This window comes from Prionailurus bengalensis, chromosome C1 (assembly GCF_016509475.1).
Source record: "Prionailurus bengalensis isolate Pbe53 chromosome C1, Fcat_Pben_1.1_paternal_pri, whole genome shotgun sequence".
NCBI lineage: Eukaryota > Metazoa > Chordata > Mammalia > Carnivora > Felidae > Prionailurus > Prionailurus bengalensis.
This window is the reverse complement of record NC_057345.1, coordinates 20,114,231-20,129,206: the sequence shown is the minus strand read 5'-3', so window position 1 is coordinate 20,129,206 and position 14,976 is coordinate 20,114,231. Positions and strand designations below refer to the sequence as shown.

At 53.1% G+C, this 14,976-nt stretch overlaps 1 protein-coding gene across 3 annotated transcripts in view; it reads right to left on the bottom strand.

Annotated features, from left to right (window-relative positions):
• Positions 1-10,048, bottom strand: part of ZDHHC18 (zinc finger DHHC-type palmitoyltransferase 18) — a 29,342-nt gene extending 19,294 nt beyond the window's left edge. For 2 of the 3 annotated variants that reach the window (XM_043574160.1, XM_043574161.1), the window contains exons 1-2: positions 9,632-10,048; positions 5,255-5,415 (exon numbers count right to left, since the gene is read on the bottom strand). In XM_043574160.1, the coding sequence (XP_043430095.1) occupies positions 5,255-5,415; positions 9,632-9,948 (478 nt within the window). In that variant the 5' untranslated portion in view covers positions 9,949-10,048. The remainder of the gene's footprint in view (positions 1-5,254; positions 5,416-9,631) is intronic. The other variant, XM_043574162.1, reaches the window with a different exon arrangement.
• Between the last annotated feature and the right edge of the window lie 4,928 nt (positions 10,049-14,976).

The following is a 14,976-nucleotide window of genomic DNA, read 5'->3' as shown; positions in this document are numbered from 1 at the left end:
GCAGGCGCTACCGAGTCGGCATTAGCGAGGGAAGGCTGGGATCTCCACCAGCCTTGCTGGGTCCTGACCGCTGGGCCTTCCGTTGCCCCCACCGGTGGAGGAAACAGCTGCAGGGCTGTGGTCTCCCCAGCTTCCAGGTCAGTTCAAGGTCAGCCACAGCGCCCGGGGCTGGGAGCTCTGGGTCACTGTAGTCCCCATCTGACCCTTTCTGTTCATTCCAGAGGTTTATGGAGCACCTACAGGATATCAGCTTAGTGGTGGGCTGGGGGGCGGAGATACAGGAAGAGCTTGACCTGAGGGCCCAGTGAGGGGGGGAAGCACATAATTACAGAGTCTGTGTAAGAGGCACTGCGAGTCAAGTGTGGGGACTCTGGGCCCAGCCAGCCTGATCTCATTTTGAAACCTGGCCTGGCCACTTGCTGGCTTGTGACTTTGAGGAAGCTGCTTAACCTCTCTGAGCCTCAGTTCCTCACTGGGTAATAACATTATCAAACTTGTAAGATGATGATGTGAATCAGAGATAACAAAGGTCTACCCCACAGCTCGTGGATTCATGGTGTTACTGGTGTCTGTAGTGGAGACGGGAGGGGGAGGAAATGTGCGGGGGTGGGGGCAGGAGGCAGCAAAAGGTGAAGTGGCAGTTAAGCAGGATCAGGAGGAATGACCCCTTGGGCTCACCAGAAAGAGGGCATGGCCGTAGAGGGGCTGTGGGAACAAAGCACAGGCAGTGGGGCAGAGGGCTGCAGGGGTGGGAAGTGCGGGCAGGTAGGCTGGAGTGTGCCTTCACCCTGCAAGTGCGCCTCTGCGGGCAAGTCTGCAGGAAAGTGGAAGACGATCTGTTTCCTGCCCGCAACACTAGGCAACACGAATTCATGGGATGAGAAAGTTACTCCCTCTTCAATTTTCACTCAAGCCTTTGACTCCATCAAGGGGAAAAGTCTCAACTTAAAAAAAAAATTTTAATGTATGTTTATTTTTGAGAGAGAGAGAGAGAGAGAGAGAGCGAGCGAGCAGAGAGAGACAGAGACACAGAATCCGAGGTAGGTTCCAGGCTCCGAGCTGTCAGCACAGAGCCCAACACAGGGGCTCGAACCCACAAACCGCAAGATCATGACCTGAGCCGAAGTCAGACCCTTAACCAACTGAGCCACCCGGTCGCCCTAAAAAGTCTCAACTTCTAATACCTAATACCTGTGATCCTCACAGGCCTCAAAGGGACTGCTTTTTGCTAGCAACTGTAACCACAAGAGTTCCGTAACATTGTTATGTTTCTGTTTTTATGATTAGGTTCTATTCCCAGTAAGAGGCTCTTGGCTTACAAGGTTGGTAACAACGTTCCTTGTAAAATACACTTAAAAATGAGTCGCCTAAAGGAAACACTAAGGAAATTGAAGGTACAAGATGAGGTGCAGAAAGGGAAAAATTGCGAACTTGTACTCAAAAGACCGATCTTCAGGAAATACTGTTGAGGGCACCCGGGAGTCACCCGAATTCTAAACCAGGGAGGGCTGGGGCCAAATCTGAGTCCTGGGAAGACAACTACGACTGAAGGGAGACGCCAGGTGTTGGGGCCTGGTCAGCAGTCAATCCAGGCGGCAAATGAGACAGGTCTGCCCTAGGGCAGTGGGCTTCAGAAGGACCTGAGGGGAGACACCCTGGGCACAGACAGGCTGCGGTTTGTGACCTGCTGTGTGGTGGCGGAAGGAGACGCAGCCTTTATGTCCATTCTGTGAGCTGTAAACGTGTCTACATTAGCGTCTGTCACTCAGATCTGGATGTTTCTATCGTCTCCCATCAGACTGGGAGCAATGTTGGCACCTCCTACCTCTTTTCCAACTTCCCAAAGTGCCTGGACTCTGTACGGCCCTGTGGGATGACCCAGCTACAGGGCTTGCCAGCTGACAAGTCAACATCTCAGACCCGGGTGACCAGCCACCCCGGTTCGCCTGTGCCTGAGGGGTTTCCCGGACACGAGACTGGAAGGAGCTGGTCACCCCACTTCAGACGGTCCTTGAAAGGCAGGAGCCTTGGGCTAGAACCTGTTGGGCTGAGTGGCTGGCCGATGGGGCCAAAGCGAGAAGCGCACAGTCTGCATGGGCCCCGGTGAGCATCAGTTCATGTTTATGTGGACAGCACCATCCACCTCAAAGTAGGTCTCCAACCTTCTGGAAAAGGCTCAGTGACCTTTGTCCTTTTCAAGAAAATATATTTCACCCTGATTAGAAACCTCCTGGCCACACCCTCAAATTTGGCTCCTGTTCAAGTTTCAGAGTTCAGAGGCCTCAAAGATGTCACTTTCCAGGCTTAGCAGCTGTTCCCAAAGGAAAGTCTCTAACCCTGACATTTAGGGTCCCGTGGGACTAACTCCACCCCATTCTCCAACCAGAATTTCTCTAATTCTCTGAAGTATTGCTCCTTTTCCAGCCAATATGGCCTGCTCAGGGTTCCATGCCTGTCCTTGCTCCTTCCCACTCTGTTCTCTCCTCTGTTCCATCTGCCTGGAGGCTCCCTTCACACATATTCCTGGGCTTGAACTCTACCCAAACTTTAAGCTTTGGCTCAAGGCACCTCTCCATGAAGCTTCCCCATATCCTCCAGGCAGAAGATACTCCTGTTTCTCTGATCCACTTCCAAAGCCTGATCTCACCTGTAGCAGCTGGTTAGGCCTTCTACCTGGGACTGAGCTAGCCTAGAAACCATCGGAAGGCAGGGTTCACATCAGATTCATTTTGGCCTCCCACCTCCACCCCTGTAGTCAGGAGCCAGCATATAGAATTAACACATAAATGATTAAACTGCCTAACTGGGAGAAGTTCCAACTGTCTCTCCATCAGTCACCTAGGGACATCAAGGAGGGCCTCTACAGAGGCTCAGCCATTCAGCCAATATCCCTGGACCCTCCACTTGGCAGACCAGGTAAACAAGACCTCACTGACCAGGAAAGGCTGCCGGGCCTGCCCGACAATTCTGTAACCACCACCATGCAGCACAGGGCCAAGAAAGGAAGGACACGGAGCTCTTGGAAGGTGTCATGGAAGGTCTGGCCCAACTGGGGTCATGAAGGCTTCTCAGAGGACGGAATACCTGGGTCGAGACATAAGAATGAAGATCGTGTGGCCACAGAAGACGGAGAATGCACCCCTGTGGCCATCTCAGAAGAGAAAGCAAGGCATTTGGGAATCAAGGCACACAGTCCGTCTCCACGCCTCCACGCCTCCACTCCCTGGCCACGTGATCCCCCTGCCTCAGTTTCTGCATCGGCACAGCCGGGCCGCTGAGAGGATCTGTGGGGATAATGGATGGAAAACACTCACTACACGCAGCCAAGCGGTCCCCAAACATGGGGGATTACAGTTGTCATTATTGCCCACACGACTCACAGGAGGTCAGAGGATTCCAGGTGGCCAGATCCCCAAGCTCAGGCTGGACTGGACAATAATCCTGCCTCAGATTAGCCCTGAGTTGGAGGCAGGAGAAACGGGTTGCCACAGAGCCTCCCCTGTTGCCAGGTGGACCGCCCAGGTCAGACTGCAGAAATCTGAAGGAGCAGAGTTGAGTCTAAGAGGCCAAGTGGTGAGTGGCCCAGTGGGGCAAGGGGGAAGGAAGCTGGATGCAGGCAGAGGAAGCCAGCAATCGAGGGCGTGGCCGAAGACAGGCCTGGGCAGAGGGATGAGCCGAAGAACGAAGAGCAAGAGAACATCCTCACCCTTCCTGCCCACCCTCCCGAGCTGTGCCAGAGAAGCAGTGAAATGACTCCCAGTGATGGATGCAGCAGCTCTGACATTAACAGGCCACCGGGTCTGTTCAAGGCCAGTCAGACGTTTAAAAGCCTGTCTGAAAGCCACCCTGTGAGGGGAAGGAGCCAACCACAGACCGGAAACCCGGTGTGCAAAGAGCCACGTCACTCCTCCCCAGGAAGGAGCGAGGGGGCAGCAAGCTGAGATTAAGGCCCAGCACCCAGCCTCCCAGGGGGACCCACACAGTGGTCTGGGAGGAATCAAGGGCCATCTGCGGTGCCTTGGGAGCACAGGTTCTTTCTGGCCACAACGGCCTTCCTGCTGTTCCTTACACATACCAGCTTGGGGCGCCTGGGAGGCTCAGTTGGTTAAGCATCCGATTCTTGATTTCGGCTCAGGTCGTGATCTCACGGTTCGTGGCATTAAGCCCCGCGTCGGGCTCTATGCTGACAATGTCAAGCCTGCTTGGGATTCTCACTCGCTCTCTTTCTGCCCCTCCCCTGCTCATGCTCTCTCTCTCTCTCTCTCTCTCTCTCAAAATAAATAAATAAACATTAAAAGCAAACAAACCAACCTACCAGCTTGTTCACCACTTCAGGCTTTTGCTGTTACTGTTTCCAGACTGTGCGTTACTGGCTTCATCACACCATTCAGAGCTCCTCTCAAGTACACCTCCTCCTACAGGCTTTCCCAGATCACCTACTCTAAACTCCCTACTCCCCACACCTACTGTGCTTTTCCCCTAGAAGCCTACAGAGTTCAATCCCTTGTCTCTTCAGGTCTTTGCTTCTTTGCTCAGAAGTCACCTCCTTCACAAAGTGTTCCCTGACCACCCAGTTTAAAATCATACACCCTCCCCCCCCCCCCCAGCTCCTATCTTCCCTCCCTACTTTACTCTCCCCTGACGTCCTAGATATTTGCTAACTGTCTTTCTCCTCCCACTGGAACATCAGCTCCGAGAGCGCAGGGGATTACTGTCCTATTTGTTCACTACTGTACCGTCAGCATCTAGAAAAGGGTCGGGCACATAATAGGGGTTCGACAAATGATGAGTGAATCAGTGTATATGAATGTTTAAGAGCAGGGCCTCTGGTCAGACTGTATGAGATCTCATTCCAGCTCTTCCACTTCCTGCAATGATCTTGGACCACTTACTGTACTCCCCTGAGACTTAATTTAATCAGTAAAAGGAGAGCAACAACAGTCCTGGTCTCATAGGATTATTGGGGGATTAAATAAGATCATGCATGTAAAGAGGCGAAGACACTGCCTGACCCCCAGCGAGCACTCAGTACTAAGCTGACGGCCATGGTAGCCTTCATCGGCTAGCGTTTCTTACTTGCTCCTCTGTTCCCTTGTTTATCATGCCTTTCCACCCTAGGGTCGGCTCCAGCCTGCCTCACTCACTATCGTGCCCTCAGTTCCTGGCAAGGTGTGGGAAGAGAAAATCGGGCCTCCTCTCAAACCAAGGAAGGTGGAGGCGGGAGACGCAGCTTCAGCTGGAGTAGGAGCCTCACCGATTTGTTTCTCCAGAGCGGCTGCCTCACAGACGGTGGCCCGGGGCAGGATCCCAGGGTCGGTGAAGCTGGTCTGCAGCAGGCAGCTCATGACGAAGAAGAAGAGGATGGCAGCGATGATGGGGATGGCGAGGGTCAGCTGGCGGGCCAGGAAGGGACAGCTAGAGAGAGAGAGGGAGAGAGAGATGAGCAGATACCCCAAGGGCTCCCCGGAACACAGGGCTACAGCACTAGACAGGTGTCATGCCATCAACACCACTCCGCATTCTGGCATACAGCCTTTCCCTGAGGAAGAGGGACAGCTCCTAGGTGAGCGCAGCCACTCCTCCAAGAGTGCCTGGAGCAGACATCACTAATTGATCTTTGCACTTTCCCTCTGAGCCAGCAGCAGACATGATCAATAGAGCCCAGAACTTTTTTTTTTTTTTTTTTTTTTTAAATGAGCTAAGGAGAGAGGTCTAGATCCCAGCACTCTTAACCCCGGCACTTAGCTGCAGCTTCAGAATCCTTCTAAACACAGAGCTTCAGGCAGCTACTACCAATGAACTAGGCAGTCACTTGAGTTGACCGTCCACGACAATGTTCACTTATTCATTCATTCAGTTACTCCACAAATATTTAGCGAGGTCTCACATATGCCAGGCAATACCATCAACAAACAGCAGGAATAATGGCAGTGAATAAGAGTGTTGTTTCTCCACCTGTCATGAGGCTGCGGTCTAGTGGGGAAAAGACAGGTAAACAGAGAGAGGTGCTACACAGGGCTTTGTGTGCTAACATGGGAGAGAGGAAAACAGCAGAACAGTCAGGAATATCTGGCTGGAGGAGATAATGTCTAAGCTAAAATCTGAAGAATAAGTAGGAGTCAGCCACGTGCAGGGGGTTAGGGGAAGAGCATGGTCTGTGCACTGCCACTGTCATCCCAGGGCTGGCATCCCAAGCCCATGCTTTCAGGTCCCCGACCCCAGTTGGTTTGGAGGACAGCCTGTGCTCAGGCTGACCCTGAGGCCTGCCCAAACTATTAACCGCTGTCCTACGCTGCCTTCCCTCCCAGAGCTAGAGTGGCACCTGATGGGGTGAGGAGCTGCTACTTGGGAAATGACAGGCTGCTGGGAGGCCAGAATCAGAAGAGGCTCCAGGAGCTGGCACAGTCACAGAAAGCAAACCTGTGGACACATACTCTGTTTCCACAGCCTCTACTCCCAGAAGCTCTGGCCTCCAGAGAGGCCCTTCCCTTGAAGAGCAAAGACTGCCAGGTCCAACGGCTCCAAGTGGACCACATTCCGCCCCAAACATCTCAGTGGTCCCTGGGTTCAAGACTCAAAGCTGGGCCCTCTGTGTCACCCACATGCCAATCAACCAGTTCACGTATAACCAGACTTTTGGGGGGACGGAAACGAAGTCTGAGACTTGTAGAGCACTCAGAAACACCAAGTGCTAGCTCCCTGATTTTACAGAGGGGGGCTCTGAGGCCCACAGTCACATTCAAGGTCACCCTGTCAGCCAAAGACAGGACTGGGGCCTCCGGGCCCTCATCAGCTACTCTCTCTGTTCATTCAACAAATATTTACTGTCCTGAATGCCTACTACCCACCAGGCCCAGTTCTAGGCACCAAAGACAAAACAGTGTGGAGAACGAACTCCTTCTGTGGCGAAGAGACAGGCAACAAACTAGCAGAAAGTATAGGCATAGTATGTTCAGATGGTGGCAAGTGCTTCCAGAAAACAAGTAGTCAGGGAAGAGGGGATAGGAGGGAGGGGAGTGGTTTGTTCACTTATAGGGGCAGTTGGGGAAGGAGGGAAAAAAAGTGAAGGAGTGAGCCATGAGACTATCTAAAGGAAGGGTATTCCAAATGGTGCAAAGGCCCTGAGGCAGGAATATGCAAAGAGGCCAATGTGCCTGGAGGAGGACGCACAGGGGGATAGTGGGGGGAGATGGACGGAGAGGAAGACTTTGGTTCTTATCCCAGAAAGCCAGGGAGAACTCCAGGGGGAGCCTGGGATCTGACTTAGAATTAAAGGGGCACTCTGGCCTCCATGTGGGGTGGGAAGTGGGGCAGAAGCCAGATACCCTGCTGAGAGCCCTGTGCAATAATTTACCCAACCAAACAATGAAGCAAAACCATTCTCAGCAGGAAAAGCCCTGGAGAGCCACTCTACCTTTTTCCAGAGCAATGGAAGAGTGTGAGCTCACTCACTCTCCAGCGTTCCCACACCCTGGGTCCCTACCGAGGTAACACCCCAGTCTAGACCCAGGGGAGGTCTGAGCCCAAACCCCAAACCCTCCTGCCAACCCCACCAGCCCAAGTGAAGAAGGGCAGAGACAAGGCAAGATGATTCACAAGCCCTCCCTGAACCCAGAAGTCCTCTTTTCTCCCTTCTCTCGGGGACAAATCTGTCATCAGTCAAGATACCCACGCAACCCAGAGAAGATCCTGCTTCTGAACTAACCGAATCCCACGCCTCAGTGTCACAGGGCTGGGGGCGGGGCGGGGGGGGGGGGGGACGGTCAACTTCCTCCTGCTCAGGCTGCAGCCCTGGGGGTACTGGAAAAGGAACTTTCAAAACACTCATGCGGGTCGTGTCGGGTCAGCTCAGCAAGGTGGATCTGAAACTCAGCCCAAGGAACACACTGGAGGCTGGGGGCTCCCCAGAGCTCCCGCGTGTTATGTTTTCCTGGAACTTTTCATCCACCCTGACTCAGAAAGGAAGGGTGAAAGGGAGAAGCTAATTTGTAGGAAGTCCTCACCTTGCTTCAAGGGGAAACCCAAGGTTGCAGATACATGATCTGGCAGCTGGAGAGGGTACCTGGGGGTGGCGTCTTTGTGGCAGCCTTAGCACGGCCACAGGCCCTTAGGACGTGTTTTATGGTGAAGAAAACAGCTAATAACAGCAGCCAGCATTAAGTGCTTGTTACTGGTTAAAACCTTACGCACATGACATAGTGCCACCCTCATGACAACCTATTATAAACCCCATTTTATAGATGACGAAAGTAGGGCTCCAAGGTGAAGGGACTATCCCAGAGTCACGCGGATAGTGTGTGGTGGGGCTGGGATTTGAACCAGGTCTGTTGGCTCCAGAGATGGAGTTCTTAACCACACCGCACAATTAAGCAAGACCACAAAGGATGGGGGAGAACCCGGAGGGGAAGCTGTGTGGGTGAGTGTGAGTGTGTGCGCAAGGGATCACACAGCAGACGGCTCAAGCTAGAGACCAAAGGTGGAGTGCAAATCTTCTGGGAAGTGACAAGCATTCCTCCTCCAACCAGAAAAGGGAGCTACTGTGTGGACCTACCCTGGGTCACGGGGGGATGTGAAGAGGTCAAAACCCCACAGGGGCAAACAGGACCTATCACACCAAAGCACTGTGGACTCCCTTGAAAAATAACAAGGCACTGCAGCTGTTCCTGCCACGGGACAGGCCAGAGGTTCGCTCCAGAATGGTGAGAATGCAAAGAAAGCCAGGGGTACATGGGGTGGGGGGCAGGGACCTGCCAGAGTCAGAGGGAAGGACTGGAACCACTGGGGAGACTAAGGAAGGTACTGGAGAGGGAAGGGAGGCCTAAGAGGCCCAAAGCAGTCTGGGAAGATTGCCTGAGGGCCTAGAGGGAGAATGACTGAGGTGAAAGGAAGGGGGAAGGCTCTGAGAGTAAGAGATGACAGGGGACCCCAGAAGGGACCCTGGTGGGACACGGAGGCAGCTGGGAGAATTGTGATGGGTAGTATAAAGCCAAAGGACACAGAAAAGATCCAGAAGTTGTCTGGAAGGGATATAAAGCAAAGATGCCTCAAGGGGTCAGAAAGAAGCGGGGGCTGGCCAAGAGATGGTCCAGCAGAGAGGTGAGGGCCAGGGGATCCGGGAGGCCTGAGCCAGGTTCTGAGAGGGAAGAGAGGATGGGTCGGTGCAGGGACTGGTAAGTATGGGGCTCCTGGCAGAGGCTGGCAAAGGCAGGGTGCCAGGGAAAGGCAGGGAGGGACAGGAGACAGGCCAGAGGATGGGGCGATGGGGCCCCGTGTGGATGGAGCATCCAGATGGATGGAGGAAGGACAGTAGGGATGGGGTTGGGGCGGTGGGTGGTGAGGGCCAGGGAGGGCCGATGAGAGACACGCGAGGGGACTGGAAAGGCCTGGGGGCAGATCCTGAGCGGGCGAGGACGCAGGCCCGGGAGGAGCAGGGAGGAGAGAGTGCCTGGCAGGTGCAGGGAAGGGTGGAGCGCCCGAGGAGGTCGGAGTGGACCGGGCGCCCAGCGGGAGACCAGAAGGGCGGGAGGGCTCGCCGAGGAGCCTGGCGGGTGGAGTGCACGGCAGGGGGCGGAGGGGACCGGAGGGGTGGGGGCGCCCGAGGGGGCGGGGCCGGGGGCACCGCGGGACTCACTCGAAGACGAAGAAGAGGATGGTGGTGGTGAGGATGAGCAGCAGCGTGAGTGCGAAGACGCCGCCGTGGCCGGCCAGCATGAGGCGGCCGCCGCAGTAGAAGCGGTTGCGGCCCGGGAACACCTCCCACTTGCGCCGCGGGCGGCGGCCGATGCTCCCGCTGCCGCTGCCGCTGCTGCTCCAGCGCGGCGCGCTGGCGGGCGGCGGGGGCCCGGGGCCGGGGCCGGGGGGCGCGGCTGGACCGGGGCGGCGCGCCCCAGGGGAGGCGGGCGGCGGGGCGGCCCCGGGGCTGATCTGCTGGTACTCGCAGTCCTTCATGCGGCTGGCCGCGGGCCTCGGCTCCGCGCCCCACGGGCCGGCCGGGCCGCAGCGGGACCGGGGCCGAGCAGCGGAGGTGGTAGTGGCGGTGGCGGCGGCGGCGCTCGCGCGCGCGCGCGCGCGCGGCGCTCGCTTGCTGGGGGCGGCCCCGCCGCCGCCCCGCCCCCGCCCCGCGCGGCCTCCCGCCGCAGCGCCCCCTCCGCCTGGGCCCGGGATGGCGCTCGCGCCCCGCGGCCGGCCCCGGCCCCGCTGCGCACCCTGAGCCGCGGCGGTCCCCTCTGCAAGATGACGGGGCAGCAGATGCGCGCTCCCGGGCGCCCTCTGTTCCCTTGCAATGAAATCATTTCTTGGGTGTCCCCTGTGTGCCAGGCACCTTGCCAAGCGCCGAGATTCGAGTGGTGGACTTCTTGATCTACTTCTGGCAATCTGTAATTCCAGGGCCAGGCTTCACCCATCTCTGAGGTCTGACTGGATAGGTATTGGGGGGGGGGGGGGGAGGGGAGGGCGTGGGGACTGGCAGGGGAGGGCGTGGGGACACAATCTGCTTTGAAACCCAGGGGCCTGTTAACGACTGTCTTGGAGTTCACAATGCCCAGTGGGCGTGTGTGGCACATCCTGACCTTCCCTCAGCCAGATCTGTGATCTGGACCCAGACCAAGGGTTATCTAGATATCTGGGTTGATGTAGAGTTGATGCCACAGGCTTCAGTATTTTTCAAGAATTTTGGGTGTGTTTGCTTTCCAAATGGCTGTGTAACAAATTATCGCAAATTTAGTGGCTTAAAACAATACACATTATTATCTCATACATTCCAGGTCTGGAGCCCCAACCCAGTCAGTTGAATCCTTTGCTCTGAGTCTCAGAAGGCTGCAGTCAAGGTATCAGCAAGGCTGCATCCTCATCTGGAGACTCAACTGGGGAAGAATCCACTTGCAAGCCCACTCAAGTTTTGTTGGCAGAACTTATTTCCTTAGACTCTGTGACTCAGGGCCTGAGATTTTTGCTGGCTGTCAGCTGGAGGCTTCCCTCAGGTTCCAGAGGCCATCTGCAGTTCCTAGAGATTCCCACAGTTCCTTGCCATGTGGGTTTCTCCAACATGGCTGCTTATTTCATCAGGCCCACAAGGAGAGTCTGACTCCAGTGTGCTAAGTCAGAGTTTCACATAATGTAACTTACTATGTATGTAGCAGGAATGACGTCCCGTCACCTTTGCCATATTCTATAGGTGAGAAGAAAGTCACAGGTCCCACTCGAACTCAAAAAGAGAGAATCACAAAAAAGATGTGAATAGCAGGAGGCAGGAATCACTAGGGGTTACCTTAGGGTCTGTCCACAACACTGGAGTTACTGGAAAACCTAAGGAAAAGTATAGGAAAAGGGAGAGCCGGAGACGAGCATAGGAGAGAGTAAAAAAGAAAGTCAAAATACACGATGCAGAGGGGTGGAAAGGTAACAACAGTGACCTCAAGGAATCACTAATTGTTACACATGCCAGAGGCTGCCCAGCCATGCCTTTGGTGCCAAAGATCCTGGGTCTGATGAGCCCCACCTTGGAGTGAACCATGTTGTGGGCTTCTTCCCCTCTTGCTCCTTGGCTGTAGAACAAAGTTAAAAACTGGACGTACTGGTTTCAGTAAAGAGTCCTGCTGTCCCACCCAACTGGGTTCTTTTGCAGCCCTACACCTTTGCTTGCTCCTTGTCACTTTCCAGAAACTCAAACTATCCTGCTTGATTTCAGCCTTCCTCCTCTCTACCTCATAATCTCCCCATTTGCATGGATCCTTTCATCTTAAAGATGTGGGCTTCCTTCTGCCCATGGCCAGGCCTCCACTCATGTCCACTCATGTCACTCTCCGTCCATACAGACTGCAAGCACACACTCTATTCTCCTCTATCAATTAAAAGGCAAAATGAAACTAAAATATCAGTAACAGAAACAGCATTCCCTCCTCGTTCTAGAGTCAGGTTTATCTTTTTCTCTCTCATTTAAAGAGCAGCTACCCCTTGCATACCACCCATTCATTTGACTTTTTTCAATTTAGCCTCTGTTGACATCACTCCTCTAAAACCTCTATCGTGGGGCACCTGGCCGGCTCAGCCCGTAGAGCATTCGACTCTTGGTCTTTGGGTTGTAAGTTCAAGCCCCACACTGGGTGTAGAGATTACTTAAAGATAAAATCCAAGGGGTGCCTGGGTGGCTCAGTCGGTTAAGCCTCTGATTTTGGCTCAGGCCATGATCTCATGGTTTGTGGGCTCAAGCCCCGCATCAGGCTCTGCACTACAGTGCCGGAGCCTGCTTGGGATTCTCTCTCCCTCCCCTGCTCTCTCTCAAAATAAATAAATAAACTTTAAAAAAAAAACCCTTCTATCTTAAATGTCACTAATGACCCACTTAGTGTGGCATAAACTACTCATTCTCACCAATACCCACAGTTCCCAGCCTCTCTTACAGATGGGTGTGGCCAAGTGACTGAATTCTAGCTAATGGAATGTGAGTGGAAGTGACAAGCTGGCTCACAAAAGTCCCAAGTGCTGATCTTTGCTCCCTTCCCATCTGCTAGCAGAATGGAGGAGACTCTGAGAGTCAAACTAGGTGTCCTCATTCCAAGTTTCAGGGTCCCAGTCCTTCTCAATCACCAGAAAGACTTAATAAGACTGAATTCAACTGATGTAATTGTGCAACATGCACAATATTTTTTTAAATGTTTTATTTATTTTTGACAGAGAGACAGACAGAGCACGAGTGGGGTAAGGGCAGAGAGAGAGGGAGACCCAGAATTCAAAGCAGGCTCCAGGCTCTGAGCTGTCAGCACAGAGCCCGACGCGGGGCCTGAACTCACAGACTGCGAGATCATGACCTAAGCTGAAGTCAGACGCTCAACCGACTGAGCCACCCAGGCGCCCCAACATGCATGATATTTTGTTTTATTTGCCGCAGATAAGTCTGGGGGCTAGAAGAAATAAGACATTGTTTTATGGTTATCCTGGAAACTCTCCGATTCTCTGACTGTGACTTAGACGGAGAGTTTAAAGATCCAACCTTGTCATTTTCTTTCTGCAAGAACTCCGATGCATTCAGAAGCATTCCTGTAGTCATCATCACTGCCATAACAGTCAAGTGCAACAATCACTTGGGCCCCCAAGGCACTTGCTTTAGTTGGGACTTCATCACAAATAACCACAGGTGATAATTTGATTAATCATGATGCCAACAGCAGGCGGTGGATTCGTCCCATTGTGTTTCCCATCGGCAAGGAGCTCAGCACCCTGAAATCCAATGACACGACCAAACCAGATCCCTATTCCTGTCTTTTGAGATGTTCTGGGACTCCCCCTGAGTACCAATTGCTGTATCAGTCAGGGTCCAGCCAGTGAGACAGAACCATACCAGTCATTGCGTAGAGGGGATTTAGTATAAAGAACAGTTGGAACCGTTAACTAGGTATAAAGCTGTAGCTAAATAACTGGAAGTTATGAAACACAACTTAAAACAATTTTTTTAATGTTTGTTTATTTTTGAGAGAGAGACAGAGCATGAGCAGGGGAGTGGCAGAGAGAAGGAGCCACAGGATTCAAAGCAGGCTCCAGGCTCTGAGCTGTCAGCATGGAGCCAGATGCGGGGCTCTGGGCGCTCAAACTCACGGACCGCAAGATCATGACCTGAGCCGAAGTCCGACGCTCAATCGACTGAGCCACCCAGGTGCCCCTAAAGACAACTTTAAAGTTGTAAAAAGACAACCCTGAGAGATCACGGAGGCGGCAACAGCAGGAGGCATCTATAGCTCGTAGGGCTAGGAGAACAAAGGGGAGCATTTGGAATCACTCAAACTTAGCAACTTAGAAGAGGGGCTCCACAGGGCTGACACTCAGACCCCTATGTCTAATGCTGGTGTCTGGTGTCTCTGCGCATGGAGGAGGGACCAACGCCGCTGAGGAAGGAGTGCCACCCGGCTGGCGCTGGTGTCTCTGACTGGGACACCGTGAAGCTGGTCCTGAAGTCGTTGGGAAAAATCTGCAAAGTGGATTCAGCTGCTGCTGCTACGGGAAGGCACTGCTGCCACCCAGGTGAAGGGGCGTCGCTACAGTGACCTCACAGGAAAAGGAAGCAAACAGGAGGGCGCTTCTCTTCCTCCTCTGGACTCACTGGCTCCCTCTAGTGGCCCTTATTGGCAGAGCCAAATACAGAGCCCGCTGACAGAGCAGAAATGGGATTTGCAGAGCCCCGGCTCCATGATCTCATAATAGAAAGCAGAGGGTGGGTTTAGAGCTGCGAGACAGCAACTCACTAGCCCGAGCGCTTTTATAAAGTATGAGAAGAAAGAGGTGAAGTTAGGTGAGAATTCGCTGGTTTTCAAGCAGAGATGGAAGGGAAATAGAGACAGTCCAGAGGTAATGGGACTTTCAGAGTCAGAAAAGCTGACTGCGTTTAGACAATAAGTAGTGTAAGACTGAAAAGGGTCTTGAAAGATGTGAGCACCTGTAAGGCAAATATCAGCTGAAGAGTGTGGACTTCCCAATTATTATTTCACGTGACTTTGGTGTAGCCACCATTACATTAAGCATGAGGCAAGGGGTGATGAAGCAAATAAATATATTAGCTTGAGAATTCTATCTACGAAAGAACTTGAGGGTGGTTAGTGTCACATGGATCTGACTAGAAGCAAATAGAACAGAAACCTGTTGTATTAATTTTGTATCTCAATTTGACTAGGCCACCGCACACAGATATTTGGTCAAATATTATTCTAAATGTTTCTGTGAAGGTATTTTTAAGGTGAGTTTAACATTTTTAAAGTTTATTTATTTATTTTTGATAGAGAGAAAGAGTGGTGGAGGGGCAGAGAGAGAATCCCAAGCAGGCTCCATACTGTCAGCGTAGAGCCCAACACAGGGCTCGAACTCATGAGCTGTGAGATCATGACCTGAGCCAAAATCAAGAGCCAGATGCTTAACCAACTGAGCCACCCAGGATTAGGCTCAGAAATGTTATATTCTTAATATTTTTAAGAATATATTTTTAAAGTAATC